Source organism: Natator depressus, chromosome 10, assembly GCF_965152275.1.
Source record: "Natator depressus isolate rNatDep1 chromosome 10, rNatDep2.hap1, whole genome shotgun sequence".
NCBI classification, from domain to species: Eukaryota; Metazoa; Chordata; order Testudines; family Cheloniidae; genus Natator; species Natator depressus.
Genome location: NC_134243.1, coordinates 67,715,314 through 67,732,092, shown reverse-complemented (window position 1 = coordinate 67,732,092; position 16,779 = coordinate 67,715,314). Strand labels below are relative to the sequence as shown.

At 41.0% G+C, this 16,779-nt stretch overlaps 2 protein-coding genes across 2 annotated transcripts in view; both read left to right on the top strand.

Moving 5' to 3' along the window:
- CEMIP (cell migration inducing hyaluronidase 1) overlaps positions 1 to 16,779 on the top strand; it is a 142,267-nt gene that overhangs the window by 21,368 nt on the left and 104,120 nt on the right. The window lies entirely within an intron of this gene.
- Positions 1 to 16,779, top strand: part of LOC141995322 (cell surface hyaluronidase CEMIP2-like) — a 74,356-nt gene that overhangs the window by 31,445 nt on the left and 26,132 nt on the right. The window contains exons 18-19 of the mRNA XM_074966444.1: positions 3,595 to 3,810; positions 13,233 to 13,441. Of these exons, the coding sequence (XP_074822545.1) occupies positions 3,595 to 3,810; positions 13,233 to 13,441 (425 nt within the window). The remainder of the gene's footprint in view (positions 1 to 3,594; positions 3,811 to 13,232; positions 13,442 to 16,779) is intronic.

The following is a 16,779-nucleotide window of genomic DNA, read 5'->3' as shown; positions in this document are numbered from 1 at the left end:
GGGACATTTGCTCCTAGCTGCAGTGTAGACATACCCTCCATGTCCCATAGCTAGAATCTAGACCGGTAGGAGGAAATATCATCTTTAGGTCATACGCAGAGTTTGTGCATAGTTTCCTAGGAAAGCTTTACATTGGACTATTCATAAATGGGGGGAAATTTTTTAATTAATAATAAAAATGTCAGCCCCAGACTTTGGGTCTGTCTGAGCTGTGCCAGCTCCTGGGGGAGACAGATGGTGGTATGTCACCATTTGAGCTCAAATGATCGTTCGGTAGCCCAGGACTGGTTCAGTCCCCTGAGCATGTTCTAATTTTGACTGTTAATGGCTCCTGTGGTGGTTTTTCCAGCTCCCAGGAATAGCTGGAGTTTAGAGATGGAGCTGGGCCCCTTTACAGCAGGCTGTGTCAGCTCTTTACCATCTATGGATTTGCCCATGCTAGGCGAATCCCCAGCTATCTGTTCAGGGCAGCTTTATGTCTCTTTGCGTTGCTGGAAGTGCACAGATGAGTCATATTTGGAGGAAGGGCCTGGATCCAGCCTAATGACTCCCCATTATCGCGCACAATTGCTGAAAGGGAGTTTACGCTGGCAGGATTCATGTAGCCATGTGGATAAGAGGGGAGCACTTCGTAATATAAGCAGTTGCCTTTATATTTAGACTATTCCGTCTTACCATGGTGTTTCCTGAGTGCCAGGCAAAACAGAAGTTTTCATGCACTTTAAAAATTGCAATTCTGGTAGGGTGGATCCAACCAGACAAATCCAGATCCAAAAAAACCAGACAAAAACCAGGAAGATAAATGTGTTGCCTCTTTACTTCAGTGGGATCTTTATGTTGACTCCAAAGGAAGCAGAACTGAGCCCTCAACTCCACCGAGTTCAATGGGCTTTGGATCAGACCCCATAGAAACTGATCCCTTATGTTGTCAGCCACATTTTTCTATAATACGAGAGAGATTGTTCCTTCTTACCTGATTTGGGTCCCAGTCCTGCAAGCTGCTCCATGCAGGTGGACCCCCACCCTCTAAAGCTACAGTAAATTCAGGGGGGGCTCTGCATGGGTATTAGGGTCTGCCTGCACTGATCAGTTTGCAGAATTAGGACCTTTAATCTCTGCTTCAAAATGAGAGTTGGGAGTTGTGACTGTAAAACAGGGGTAGGTCCACACTGGTTGACAAATTTCCCTAGTACCCTGGCAACCCACTTCTGTAAAAATATTAATGATTATGACAACGATGATGACGATCGTAGTAGACAGGGATATTATTTCTAGGTGTTTTGAACCATCCCATAGAATTCTGTTGAAAAGATGCAATTCCTTTTCAATTCCACTAGTTAATTTGACAAAAATCTATAGAAAAGAGACAATTTTCTGTTGAAGCCTATAGGGCTTTTCTATCAGGGTGTGTAGGTGCATGTTCATTCATTCGTGTGTGTGTGTGTGTGTGTGTCTGTGTATACTGTATATGTGGAGGTGATATCCATGTGATAAATTGGAGAGGCATTTGATGATTAAATTTGTCACATATCTGTGACTGCATCCTCCGCCTACTAATCCATCTCCCTATAGTTGCTATTCTAATATTCCAAACCCTTGAGTAAAGAGATTTTTATACCTATCACCCACCATGTATTCCATATAATTTATCACTCTAAATAGTAAATATGTATGTGAAGATCTTCAAAACGATATCCAACTTCTATAGTCTTCACTTAGACAGAGTTCCCACTAAAGTCCATAAGAGTCATGACAGCTAGAGATAAATCAGTCTTGTGCTCTTTATCCCTGTTCCCAAAACTTTATATCTGGAAGCTGATGCCTTTCTGTGTCTACATCTTTTTACAGTACAAAAGAAGGTATTTCCCAGTGTTGGGCCATAAATTAATACTGACCATTTCCCAGTTTACAAGTTTAGCAGTGATTCTTTTGTCAACTTTAGTGTAACCTTTAATTTGAATTTTTAGAATAGCCATTTTATTTCTCATTCTCAATGTTTACAGGAGAATGTAGGAGAAAGATTAGGGTTTAAACAATAAAACCTTCTGTGTTGTGTCTGGAAAAACTTAGTGTGCTAATTAAATGGAAGCTGTACACACTGTTCTTTGTTTTGAGGCCTCTTTTCTCTTACCATTGGAGTGTCCATATTTAAATCCAGGAATGCACTGGTGCAAGGTATTTATAGTAGAGCTTTGAACTGTAGTAAAATGTAAACATTATCCTGATGTTGCCTCTTTTAGATATTACAAAAAAAGTACCCATCGGGATCCTTCTTCTTTGCCAAATAGCTCCTTTGGCAGAGGTTTCCAGCGGGGAAACAAGAACGTGGAAACTGCTCAAAAACAAAGATTAAAATTCAGTATGTTTTGATTGGTTGGTGGTGGGTTTTTTTTAAAGGACTGATTCAGTAAGAGGCTAGGAGTTAGACTAGGAGAAGGAAAGAAAAGTGGTTATAGGATTTGATTTGATTGTAAAGTAATAGGAAAAACCTAGACTAAATAAAACATAGTTTAAGGGCCCATTCCTGCAATCTTTACTCATACAAGTAGTTGTTACCCCTTTGAGTAGTCCCATTTAAACAATAGGACTTCTCATGTGGGTAAGGATACTGGCAAGCTCTTATCCAGTGGGCATTATAAAATTGAGCTTTCAAAGACCATAGCAGATTTGCTGCCTTACCTGCAAACCCTAGCTCAATGAGTAATTATTTCTTACTCATGTGAGTAGTCCCATTAAAGTCAATGGGACTAATGGAAGTAAGATTACTTCCTTGGGTCTGCATGATCAAGCCACTATTGTCTTGTGTAGCGCACATTATTACTCAGGGATTCAGCAAAAAATACCTGACCTAAAACACTTACCTTCACTGTCGCCTTGTGACCTATTAATTTGCTTTTTCTACAGACACGAAAATAGTCAACACCTTTTTGCTTAACGTCCGCAGGTTCCCTGCTTTGTTGTATTTTTATAACCGGCCTTATGCTCTTGCTTTGATGTTTAGCCATTTCAAAAACTGGGGTTACGCATAGGGAGCGCAATTGAGGTTTTAACTTCTGTTTTGTTTTGTCTGCTTTCCAAAAAGATGTGTCCAAATAATATACTGGAATATCTACAAAAGGGAATTTTGAAAAGAGCTGCTATTTCACACAGTTTTATGAGATTAAGTGGGAACATTTTAAAAATGTACTTTCCTGACATTTCCACGTAAAGGATGGTTGTTCCTTAATCATTTCATAGGCTTCCAGTGCCGCTTTATCCCCTTACAGTCACATTCTTCTGTTTATTACTTCAAGGAGTAAGCAGCAGGAGCAGATGAACATCTAAGAACCAAAGATCCTGTTTTCATGAAAACATCCCTCAGCATTAAGAAACAAGGGAAGACAAAAATCCCAGTAAATAAACTTTATGCTGACAAAATTGTTTCTAAATCCAGGATGCATCAGTAGCTTAAGTCTTGGTGTGGTGATTTGAACCCATAGGACTTTCTAGTTTAAAAGTGTTCCTGACTGAGCTATATTAACGTATGTCCCATCTATCCCCAATAATCAGTTATGGCTACACCAGTAACTTCTTTTTTGGCTCTCTCTCTTATAGGTAGGACTCAGGGTGTTTTTTGGCAAATCAGGCCAGTGGTTTGGAGACAACGATAATGATGGTGACAAAGTTTCTATTTTCCATGACCTGGATGGTTCAGTGACGGGATATCCAGACACCTTCATAGGGAGGGCAGACAACTACCTGCTTCGTCATCCAGGATGTCTTACTGTCCCACGGTGGAATGGAATGATATGCCGAGGGAAATATGCACAGGTGACACTGGGAGATTGTAATGGATCTGGAGCGGTTGGGAGAGGGTGTTTTTACTAATGGTCTGAATCAGGGCACTAGTGGAAATGAAGCATTTTACCGTCCCCAGTGCAATATTTCAGATCAGTCTTGCTGCAAGCATTAGTACCATGGATCTGGTTTAGGTAGCGAGAGGAGGTAGCTATGTCAGCGGGAGATTAACTCTCCCGCTATCTACACCAGCTCTTAGGTTGGCATAAGTACGTCACTCAGGGCTGTGGATTATTCACACCCCTGAGTGATGTTGGTTATACAGTAGTAATTCTGTAATGTAGACCAGGGCTTTGTTTAATATCTGGGGAAAAAGAAAGCAGACTCTCTATCCATCTCTCCATGCCCCTCCGTCGCCTCTAGAGAATATTTTTACAGCCATACAGCAAAGTATATAACCTGCTTTAAAGTTAGTAGAAAATCTTGCCCGGGCCCTCATGCTGAGCATATACACCCTGGTATGTCCTGTGACACCCAGCTAGGGTACTAAGGGAAAGCATGGCATTAATAATGTAAAAAACTTGTTTAGGTTTGGACTGGAAGCCAGGATGGAAGCCAGGTTTGGACTGGAAGCCAGCTGTCTAAGAGGCCTTGACTTAATCACTTAGTGTCACATGGTGCCCAATCCTGGAGCCCTTGCTCCTTGTGAATGGGGCTCCAGAATTAGGCCCTTGACTTCAATTTCCCTATCTATAAACAGAGGCTTAGTAGTACTTATTTGCTTCTATAACAGGAAGATTAAAACGCTCATTTAGTTAGTATTTGTAAAGAGCCCTGAAAACAAGAAGGCCTGTCTTTGTGCTAAGTAGTAGTATTAATCATATTTGACCTAAAGAGAAAATGAGAGAATGCAATTTGCTTTATATTGCCATTTCAGTGAATACAAATGTATGGGTTATGAGGGGAAATCACTAGTTTCTTACATTCCTAGGGCCCTTTTGACTAAACACATTAGTCACCCCGAATGTTGTCATAGTTATTATTTACATGGCAACTATTAGATGCTCTGCAATCACATGAGAAACGGAACCATGAGGCAGCAGATGTACCTGGCATGGTGTGGGTTGTGTTTATACAGCTGGTATCTGAGCCCGTAAGATGAGATGTGGCTCTCGAAAGGAGCTGTAATATTCTCCTCTCCACTTATGGGGAGATGGGCACTTCATTTCTGCAGTGGCACAGTGCAAAAGAGACATGCCATACGCAAGAAGAGTTATACTGAAAATGCCTGAGCCATTCATTAAAGTGACCTGTTCTTCAGACAGAATATCTTCATTTTGAATTATCAAAAAATGTGATCAAGACTGCCTCCCCTAGTGTTCCCCTCTCCCAAAATAAACTGATGGATATAAAAGACAGGAAAGTATATTTGGGAGGTGGGAATAAGGTCTTACAGTCCACAGTATGTACTGTGAGGACACATGTTTCTTTAAGAAGATTCTTGTATGTCTGATGGAGAATACTGCACATGCACGTCTCCTCATGCATTCGTTAGTCATCACGATGACAGCCAAAGTACAGTATAGTCCAGAACAAAATCCTGCCAAAGTTATTCAAGACTGTGCAGTGTTAGAGGTGCCCCCATACAGCACTGATTAATCAGGTTTGTTTTGTCAGTGGAGAGCACAGCTATTTGAAAGAATAAGCCTGATCTTGCCCCATTGAAGTCCAGTGAGAGTTTTTGTTGCTGACTGCAGTGGAAATAGGATTGGGCTCATATGTATTAACCCCATAAATCAGATTTACTGTGTGTGTGTGTGTGTGTGTGTGTGTGTGTGTGTGTGTGTGTGTGTGTGTGTGTGAGTGGCATCCCCATCTCTGGTGACTCAAGGGTTAAATTCAGAATGATAAACAAGTTGGAATCTATATTTTTATTTCTATTTATACTCTTCCCATTATGACAGGTTTCAGAGTAGCAGCCGTGTTAGTCTGTATTCGCAAAAAGAAAAGGAGGACTTTTCTTCCCATTATGGCACTCAGGGTGAGGTGGTTTTTCCACCATAGAAACTTTCCTTGGCTGAGTTCAGGCAAGAATAAACATTCACTTCCCTGGGATCTGTCCCTTTACCAGCTCCTTTCACCCAATCAGCATCCAGTTGGGTGAATAAAGTACATACTAAAAGCTTCACTTTATGAGCCCTTAGGTGGGGAAATAGATATGAATCTGAAATTGAAAGCAGCGAAGATCATTGGTTCTACATAATAGGAACTGATTTAATTTGCAGAATAGTCATTTGAATACTTTACTGCAACACCAGAGTTGCTGGCTCTGATGACTTGTGTGTGCTAAATCTGGCACTATATATTTCAGTGCAAAAGAGTAAAAGAATGAACCCAATCATGGAGAAAGATGAGGAAGCCTTTGGTTTACTTTAATCTTAGAAACGCCATTACAAAATGTGCTTTTCTTTCCCCTCCCACATAGCTCTCAAAGACAAGACATCCTATTCATCCATGGCATAAGCAGGTGAAAGTGCCATTTCAGTCACAGCTGAACAGATGAAGGTATTTAGCTTAGGGACATGCAAGCTAGGTCATATGAAATATGAACCAAACCCTTCCTTCAGAGCTTAAGCCAAATATTTTTTTGAGAAAGTTTTGATAGTTCAGTTCACTGCTTTTTTGTTTGGCTTTTCCCCCCTTGGCTTTGATGAGCGCCCGAAGTGGAAATACTATAGAAAAGTCCATTCCTTCTGCAGTATTTCTAACTCAGCCGATTTTGAGGACAACCTGGAAGCTTTTCATTCCTGAGAGTTCTCTGGTCTGATTCTCTCCCCTCATGTTGCTTTTCTCTAGCCTACCTGACGCATCACTGTGTGAATTCCAGAGCTGTCTTTGTTCCTAGATTCCCTTACTCCCACCTGTAAGCAGCCAGCATCACAAACCCTTCCTTGGCCTGGTTTCAGATTGCTGCCTGGAGAGGGCTGCCAGCAGGGGTCCCTGAGGAGCACCAGCACTTTCATTTCCAATATTGCCAACTTCACATGCTCAAAAATCATGAGATTAAAAAAAATGCTGGAGTCTTTTATTTGCTTTTTAAGTTTTGAGCCTTTCGGAGTCAATGTTTTCATGCTTTACTCTGCTGGAAACCTCCTTTCTGTTTTTAATGAAAACTAAGCTTCTCCGATAATATGATTCCATGAGCTAGGGGTTTAAGAAAACTACCAAACCTAACAAGACTCTCAATAAAATCATGAGTGTTGGCAACTCTGAGTTTCCTACAGAGTCTCTAGGACACACTCAAATTCTGTTGGTCCAAGAGTGACTTGGGCGCTTTAAAATTGTTAGACGTTGTGCCTGCCCAGTGCCACGCTGACTTCAGCTGAGCAGTTTAATCCAGGTTTTTATTCTCTTCTCACATGCCTTCCAAGCAGCACCTGAGGAATTAATCAGAAGAAGCTGGGAAACTTTTTTTTTTTTAAACTACTAATTTGGCAGAATAAGCTATTTTCTGATGTAAGCACTAAAAGATAGGGGAATGCAGCAGAGTTGAGGCAGTATAATTTATGGGTTACATTAAAATAGATGTCCTGTTATAAACATTTAGAGCAATTATTTATTTTTAACAAATTCACCCCACTTGGTCCATTTTTCTTCATTCTGTTGGGGTACTCATCTAATAGAGGCAGGAAGTCGTTCCATCTCTCTTAATGCTTTTATTTTGTCAAACACAATTCTAGAGTGGATATTTGCTATTGCATCCTCTGATTAGTTATATATATATATATATTTTTCCACTGTCATCTGCTGACCTATTCAAAACCTAGTTATCCAGTTATGACTTTGATATTTCCATCATCATTCCTGAATGCATACACTATAAAGCAGCCAAGAAATATTGCAGGTAGCTGCTCTCAGAATTTTTCTAAACCATGCTAGGAAAGGTTGCTTTTTGAGGAGATAGAGAAGTCTGTAGAATCCATTAGGGCTCAATATGAATCATTGGGATTTGAGGAGGCTTAAAACCGCCCAGGGTTGAGTCCTTAGAATGAAAAGTCAACGAGCTCTTTCTAAGCTAGTTTGTGTCTTAAGGTTCAATTAAGGGATCCCATTCTGATCTCAGTTACACACCAGTGTAAATGCAGAATAACTCTGCTGACTTCAACAAAGCGCCTCTGGAGTCATGCTGGTGTAATAGGTATCAGAATCTGTCGCAGCATGTTTTATGAACTAAAGAGATCTTCCAAAGGAATATTGAGGTCTTCAGTATCACTGGCCATTGCAAGCTGTATAACTCCGTAGACTAAAATTCTTGTCAAGGGAAATAGCCCTTCATTTGGAAGTTGCATGAGCCTGGGAAGCTGGTGTGTAGGGGTCTGAAGAAAAACTGCACCTTAGATCTGACCCAAGGTTTTGCCCTTAATTTTGAACTTTGGATTGAGGTCTGATGGGTTTGGGCATCAGTCAGCACTATACCAGGAATAAAAACAGTGGCTGAATTAGATCATTAGAAAGGAAACAGATCTTGCCTCAGTCCAGAAGTCAAGAATTTAGTGTGTGTGTGTGTACCTTGTATGTTGCTTATCTTCACACTCTTTACCCAGATGGATAATAAATAACGTGAGTTGTGAAGAGAATTTCTCAATAATTTCACAATCTACTAAGTAATCTCTCAATGTATATTGAGATGGGACTAAATCCTTCTGGATTAGACTGTTAGTCACAGCTAAATGAGTCATTTTAAGATTCTCTTTGAGATTCTTCTTACAAAATAGCTGCCTCTTCCCCTTGTGCTAGATCAGGTTCTCATCACTCCTCACATTTTAAAATATTTTGCCCACTTCACTTCCTGCTGTTGGATTTTTTTGTTTGTTTTTGTTTTGTTTTGTTAGCTGTAAACATATGCTGGAGCGAAGGGAAGCTGAGTTTCTATTATTCTAGAACAAAGTTCTCTTGCTATGTCTCTTCTTCCTCCTTGGAGAGAGATGATTAGTTCACATATACCAAAGTTCTTGCTCCAGAAATGTATGGAAATTTTTTTTTTTTTCAGTTTCAAGAGTTGAGAGTAAAGATATCCTGGAATAAAGAACTGAAGAAAAGGAAAGGGACTCTGTCATGACACTATAAGACGAGTAGGCAGATATCTGTGTCTATGTCAAGTTTTCAGGAGACTGGCTGCATTGGGTAATGATATGCAGTCTACAGATATGTCTACATGGCAAAGAAGAACCCAGGGCTGGCCCGTGTCGGCTGACTCCGCCTCACAGAGCTCAGGCTGTGGGGCTGTTTCCTTGCTGTGTAGGCTTCCGGGCTCAAGCTGGAACCTGGGCTCTAGAACCTTTTGAGGTGCGGCGGGGTTCCAGGGCTTGAGCTCCAACCTGAGCCTAGAAGCCTACACAGCAAGGAAACAGCCCCCCTCCAGCAGCGTGAGTCAGCTGGCATGGCCCAGCAGTGGCTGTCTAGTTGCTGTGTAGACTTTTGACTTCAGCCAGCTCAGTAGTAACCAAAAGTAGCAGTAGTTGTTGTTGGCTATTTTGGGGCTATATAAAATGGACTAAGATCAGTCCACAGAGAACAGGCTTCCAAATCATGAAATCACCGCTGGAACTAGTGCTCATCAGCATCCTGGATGGCAGACTCGGCAAAGTCAGGGATTGAACAGGCAGAGACTTAGGTTACGTCTACATTACAGACCTTTTGAGTAGCACGGCTGTACTGCTGTAAGGTCTTCCATCTAGCCACTCTATGCTGACGGGAGAGAACTCTCCCATCGGCATAATTAAACCACCCCCACAAACGGCAGTAGCTGTGTTGGCAGGAGAGCTTCTCCCACTGACATAGTACTGTCCACACCAGCACTTTTGTTGGTGAAACTTATGTCAGTCGGGGGGGGGGAGGGAGGGGGGCTTTCACACCCTTGACCAACAAAAGTGCCAGTGTAGACATAGCCTTAGCTCCCGTCTTTTCCCTAAGTGTGATCTATCCCTCCAGGTCAGGGATGAAGTCCACAGACAGGGTGGCATGGGGAAACTTACCTTGAGGCTTCTTATTCAGTCTTGTGGATAAAAAGAGGACTCGACTGTGAGTCTGAGACTTTAACTCCTGTGCTGCAATAAACTCCCCATGGGCTGTCCCCTACACCTGTGTTGAACCCCGTTGGCATCAGTGGGACTGCACATTAGTGCCAGGGTCGGTCTGCATGGATTTCATTGCTGGATGAGGACTTTCAGCGTTTGATAATTGAATAATAAAAATGAACAGGCAAGTTTCAAAGTATCCAGCATATATAAACTCTGTCCTGTGTAGCTAAAAAGATAATTGATTACAATTCTGGAAATCCTGCATGTGTTGGCTGGAATGGGAAATGAAGTAAGTTTACAAATATTTGTAGCTAACCACAAGGCTTGCATTTTTATTTGAGAATGATACAGTGTTTATAAAGCAACTGTAATTATTATACTTTTAGTTAAGCCTATAACTTTGTCCCAAGACATTTAAGAAAATTTTACTGCCAGATAACTTATCTGACACAAGATGATAAAGAACATATTTTGGAACATATTGTAAACTTTCTTGAACCCATTAACAGTAAGTGCAGTGGACAGCCTAGTTCACAACCCTTGACCACTTCTTTTCAGCAGTTAAAGAATTTAGGATGCTTTTCTTTTCCATCCTGGAATGTAAGGATTTTCTGCCTATCCTTGAATGTATTTCATTGTTTGGAAGGCTTATTTTGTTACCTTAATTTTTGATTTTTCTAATATGTGCACTTCAGCTACTACCTAAATATTATCTGATTGCCTGAGACATGTATTTGATAGGGGGAAAGAGCATGGAATATAAAGATTAGAATGACATGATGAATACTACTGACTTTCATGCAGAAAGAGGTCTAGACTAGTATTATTTTGCAGCGTCAGACGTGATTCCAACATTCCTTTTCAGAAAAACACCATTCAGTTCAAGAATAATACACAAATTCAAAGACTCTAAGGCTAGAAGGGCCCATTATGATAATCTAATCTGACCTCATGTAGTGTGGGTTCTACAGAATTTCAATCTGGTGGCAGTGACTGTGATCAATACTGTTTTGACCTGATGATCTGGGGCTTGTATGTAAAGGGAAAGTGGATTTTCTTTGGTTTCATAAATTAAAAGTCTTTCATTTGAATTTAAAAACCATTCTTTTTTCCTTGAGCCGTTGAGGAGTGAGCAAATGTGCTTCACTTGGGAAATTATTTTATTAAATGATACGATTTATGGTTTCAATAGTGAGGGGGAGGGAGAACGAGTTAATTCTAATATTTGGTCTGATCCTAAAAGGTGCTCGGCCCCCAGTGGTACATCACGTACCGCCAGGACCAGGGATGTAATTACTATTACTCTGGAGCAATCCTATCCAAGTCAATGTAAGTGAGAGCAGGATTTGACAAATGTCTAAAAATTATGGATCAATTTTTTTTGAATGATCTCTTGTGACTTTAGGCCAATTTTTTCAAACTTAGGTGCCTACAGTGAGGCTGCTAAACCCATAGTTATACACTTAACCAAATGTGGTCTTATTTTCGGGGGCACTGGGTAACCTCAGCTTCATTGAAGTCAAGAGGACCTGCAAATGAAAATCAGGCCACTTTTTTTTTGTTGTGGAGCTCAGAGTCTATCTATAGACACCCAGGCATGAAATCTCAAGCTGAGACACTTCCAAAAATATCATGCCACAAAGCAGACCAGAGGTTACATAACCCCTGTGCTGGACACCCCACCACTGTCTCTTGTCAAATCAATTTTGTTGTCACCAAGAAGTTAGATTCCAAGAAGGAAGCAGCAACTGGTTGCAACATATTGAGCTGTATGTTATGCCAGACAGAAAAGTGAGGTGCAGGCCACAGCCAGTTTCTTGGCTATGGTTCTTCACGTAGCCTGTGTCATGTCCGTGGAGCAACTCCTTTTAAATATACTAGGTTCTCTGTTGAAGAATTGTTGTTGTTATTATGTTAGGACCTAGAGATGAGATAAGGACCCTGATGTGCTTGATGTTGTACGTATTCCTAGTAAGAGACAGTCCCTGCCTTCCTTGAAGAGCTTACAGTCTAAATAGACAAAGCAGACAACAGATCGGAGGGGAAAAGAAGAGGCACAGAAAGGTGAAGAACCTCGGATCTCACAGTTGGTTAATGGCAGAGCTTTGATCAGTATCCAGGTCTCTGACTCCCAATCCAGTGCTCTGTCTACTAGTCTTTGTTGGCCCCCTCACATTCTCCCCAGTGATAGTAAAAGCTATTGACAGAAGACTGCCTCCATTTTGCTCTTCTTAAGTGTGAAATCTTTGTTTTAGAAAAGGTAGTACTAAATGAATTTTCTTGTAGAAACAGAAGCGTATTCATGTGTGCTTTTTTTTTATTTAACATTTTAAAGTGCTCGTCAGCTGAAGATGGGTGCACTTTCCTTTTGACTGGTATATGAGATAGTGAAGCAAGATTGTATGTGTCCCAAGCTGCTCCCAATTTATTTTAAATCTTCCAGGGAGTGTGGCTGCACTACACAATGTTTTAAAGTGCTAACATTACATTAGCAGATCCGAATATACATCTATTCAGCTACTGCCTTGGTATTCCCGATGTGGGAAGGCTGCTGTACATTAGGAGTTCCACCTAAAGGCTAAAATAACTTTTCAACAAAAATTGGCCTTCACTTGAAGCTAGTGTCAGGGCAAAAATTCATTCTTAGGAGTTGTTTCAGAGTAGCAGCCGTGTTAGTCTGTATTTGCAAAAAGAAAAGGAGGACTTGTGGCATCTTAGAGACTAACAAATTTATTTGAGCCTAAGCTTTCCTGAGCCGATGAAGTGAGCTGTAGCTCATGAAAGCTTAGGCTCAAATAAATTTGTTAGTCTCTAAGGTGTCATTCTTAGGAGTGTGCTGAGGCAATCCACATCCTGATCCCTGTGAGGGAGGGGCACACCTGTTAGGCTCAATGCAGAAGAATAATGCTGTGGATTAACACACGATTTGGAATGTGGAAAGAGTGGAATAGAGATGTGGATTCCACAACAGATTATGGGTCTGATCCAAAGTTCATTGAAGTCAATGAAAGACTTCCAAAGACCTCAGTGGGCTTTGGATCAGGCCTGTGGCCCTTCATTTAAAATGTAATTGTTTTGCATTTATAAGGAAATAAGCACCTAGTAATATTTTCTGAATCACCCCTTTTCGCTTAGAGTTTGAGTTGTAAACATTGGTGCTCTGGTCCTTTTGTACACCATGAAATGACATGCAGACAGCTACAAAATCTGGTTTTGATGTACTGCATTATTTGAGTCAGAAATGCTTCGGTGGCTTGCAGAATGTGCTGATGGAACGTTCAGAAAAGCCATTTAAAGGAAATGATGATCAAACACACATGTTAAGGTGAGACCCGGATGGCTTAATGAATGTACGTTTGTTTTTTTCACCCCCAGCTTTATATTCAGGCCAGACGTCCGGAGAATCTGACCTTATCAATTGCCAGAGCGACATACCACTCTCATCCCCTGAGGCTGCAGGGAGTGAATAGAGGAGTACCATATCAACAGTACCAACCTGTAGTGATGCTGGAGCAGGCCTATACCATTCACTGGGATGGGAGAGCACCCGAGGATGTCATTCTGTACCCAATCAACTTCAACAGGTACCACCCAAGATTTCTTTTGAGAGTGTTCTGTCTCTGACATGAGTATTACTATGATGCTTTTCCAGGGTCCTGCTGATTTTCTTTTGGCACAATATCAGCAACTTCTGAGAAAGCTGCAGTAAGTTGTTTATGACGGACACAATTACAAACAAACGCCTCTGTGTTCACTTTACTGCAGCCTTTCTGATGTGCAGAGACTTTTCTCCTTCCAGTAAGTTCTGAAATAAAATCCAGTTTACAACGGGCCTGCTGTCCCTGAAATCGGATCAAAAGGAGCCCTCATGTGCTCTCTCATTTATTCACTCTAGTTGCTGCACACCCAATTTGTTTCCCATAAATATGAAGTGTAGAAATGTATTTGAATGGAGAGTCACATTTTCTCTTTCCTAAACACTGCAATTTCATTCTTTATTTGTATCAAGTTTAAAAATACCAGGAGTCTGCTGAAATATTTCAAAACTGATAAAACTCTATTCTGTTCCAGTTTCCATGTTTTCTTGCACCTCCTCTATATAAAACTGGGACATATGCACTTTAGACTTATTTTTCCCCTGCAGGTTGTTCCTTTTTTTTAATAGATCTTTCCTGTTTTGACTATTGGGTAAAGGGACTGATTCTTATCACATATACACGGGTTTTACATTGGCATGCTTCCATCCACTTCAGTGCAGTTACACCTGATTGGCACTGGTGTAACTGAGAGGAGAGAGAGAGCCTCACAATATGTGAGGCATACCCATTATTTACATTGTCAAAATAGATACTTAGGTACTATAGTGATAAACAACATAGAAAACCCAATAGTAGACACACAGGTTCTTTAGCACATATGACTTCTTGAGTCCTGTTACGATGATAAGAGCAGAGTTGTGCAAACAAACCCTTTCATTATTACATGTTGCCTAATCACATAGGGCAAGAGTCACAAAGTATTTAGGTGCCAAAGATGCAGGTAGGCATGTAGTGGGATTTTCAAAAGTCCATAAGCAGGTTAGCAGTCTTTGCATCTTTAGGGGGTGCCTAAATACCTATGCAAATCGAGCCCATAGAGAATATCTAACTCAGCTCTTCCAAGACAGTTAAATTGCAAAGTTTTAGCTGAAGGGAGCATTTTTGGCTCCGTTTTGAATGGTGTTTGGTTTCCTTTCATTTTTGTGCTGAAAATTTTGTGGGTCAAATTCTGCCCTTCGTTACACATGTGAAACCCCACTGATGTCCATGGAATTGTACGAGGGGGAGGATTATATCTTCTTTTTATTCCTGATGCAGTGGTTAGCACTGGAAATGTATATGACGCTGTACAGTGGGTATTCCACCAGACAGACATTCTGAAGCAGATCTGTTTGGTGCCTCTGCTTTGGTTCCTTGGGACTCCTGGGTACGGGTGAGATTTTTTTTTTTTTTTTTGGTGGGCAATGCTTGTACAGCAGAGGTGTTTATCCTTTGCCCAAACAACATCCATTTTGAATACCTGCTGGTAGCTTTGTCCAAATGGCTCTCTGCTGCTGCCAGAGAAGGACGTTCCCAATCTCCAGCATGGAGATGCTGCTCATAGAGATCATGTATCCCAGCATGAACTGCTCCATCGTAATCCCAGCAGCCTGCCCCCATGACTGTGCTGAGAAGGTGAAGGTATAGGTCTCGGGGGGGGGGGGGGGGGGGGGGGAAATGCATGTCACACCTTGCACACTCTCTTGCCATGGAGGAGCTATTAATATGTCTAAGAGTTTTCAAGGTCTTGTACTTTCACAGAGAAGAAAAGTCAGTTTGTCATCTGTGGACACAAGCCCTAGTTCTGTCATTTATTTTCCTATTTTAAAAGTAATTTTCCTTGCAGTTATAGAACTAAATCCTCCGCTGGTGTAACTTGTGACTCTAGGGAAGCCATGCCAGTTTTTACTCCAGCTGAGGCTCTGGCCCACAGTATTAAAACAGATTCAAATTTATAAGCAGCCCCTGGGTCTCTGACAAAACCCAGCCAGAGATCTGGGCCTTTATTCTGGCAGAACATAAATGCATCACATAATCAAAACCCTACAGTGTGGTTGATTTCACAAAAGACAACAAGAAAACCACAATCAAATCATTTGAATGGGGGAAAGCTGTCTGGTTTGAAGAAATACATAGAAAGAAAACCACAATTTTGCTTCATATAAAACTTCTTACTAGCAAGAATCTAGAAAGAAACAAGTGCAGCAAGTCCCTGTTTGTTCTGAGTAGATTAGACCCTCTAAGTAGGGCAAGAACTCAAATGATGTAATGGGAATGATGAAGAGTTTAGGCTGCACAGGGGAAGCACTGAGAAAAGAGGCTCTCATGGAAGGGCAAAGTAACTGAGGGGAAAAGAGGATTTTGATTAAAAACACTGTCTCTTAAGCATTTCCAAAGTGACCGTTACTTCAGCACAGCATTCTTATTATTTTTGGAATGGAAGAAATAACAACTTACCAAGATAGAGACAATCCAAGTTAGACCCCTTGGGAAGTTTTTACCTGCCTTAACAGGTCTTCCTGTTTGTGTGTGTTTTTTAAACACACAGCACTGTGAATAATCAACCAGAAAATGAACACTCTTGACGTAGTGAAGAATGTACAAACTGCATATTGAACAAAACCAAGAAGAATGATTGATAAGCTTAATAGCAGTGTCTTGGGAGTAATAATTGCAGTGCAGCTTTATTAAATCATTAAATTATTTTTACCTGGCATTGGTAGAGCGGTGGATAGCTATATCAGGGATACCGATATTTCAGCTAGGCAGCACTGGTGTTTCTGGAATAACTATTTTGAGTTGGCTAAAAGAAGGTCAGGGGGGAAATGAAGAATTTGACAGTGGGATGTGTATCAGGATTTGGATTAATAGTTACACTGAATACTTGTATTGCCACCAGAAGTTCTATTAGATCCCAACAGCGGTAATTTACATTTAATTCAAACATCTGTTTAAAACAGTGATACTTAGACCTCGGTGGTTCAGGAGCCAAATTAGTGATCAACACTGCCCAAAAGAGCCACAGTAGTGTGGATTCATAGTTTCATTTTGTGTGTGTGAATGAATGAATGTACTCAGAGCAAAATGACTGACCAGGTATTCTACAATTGGTTAATAACATAGTAAAAGCATCCTGATTGGCTAATAATTAAATCACACAGTGAGTGGCAGGAAACAGAGTAAAGAGCCACTTGCAGCTCCTGAGCCTCAGTCTAAGTATCACTGGTTTAAAAGACTGGAGCACTGAAATTCACTAGGTGGTCCAGAGGCATAAATTGACATGCCTCAGTTGGAGTCAATGTGAATTTACTCCAGGTGAGACTCTAACCCAGTGTGTCTAGCAG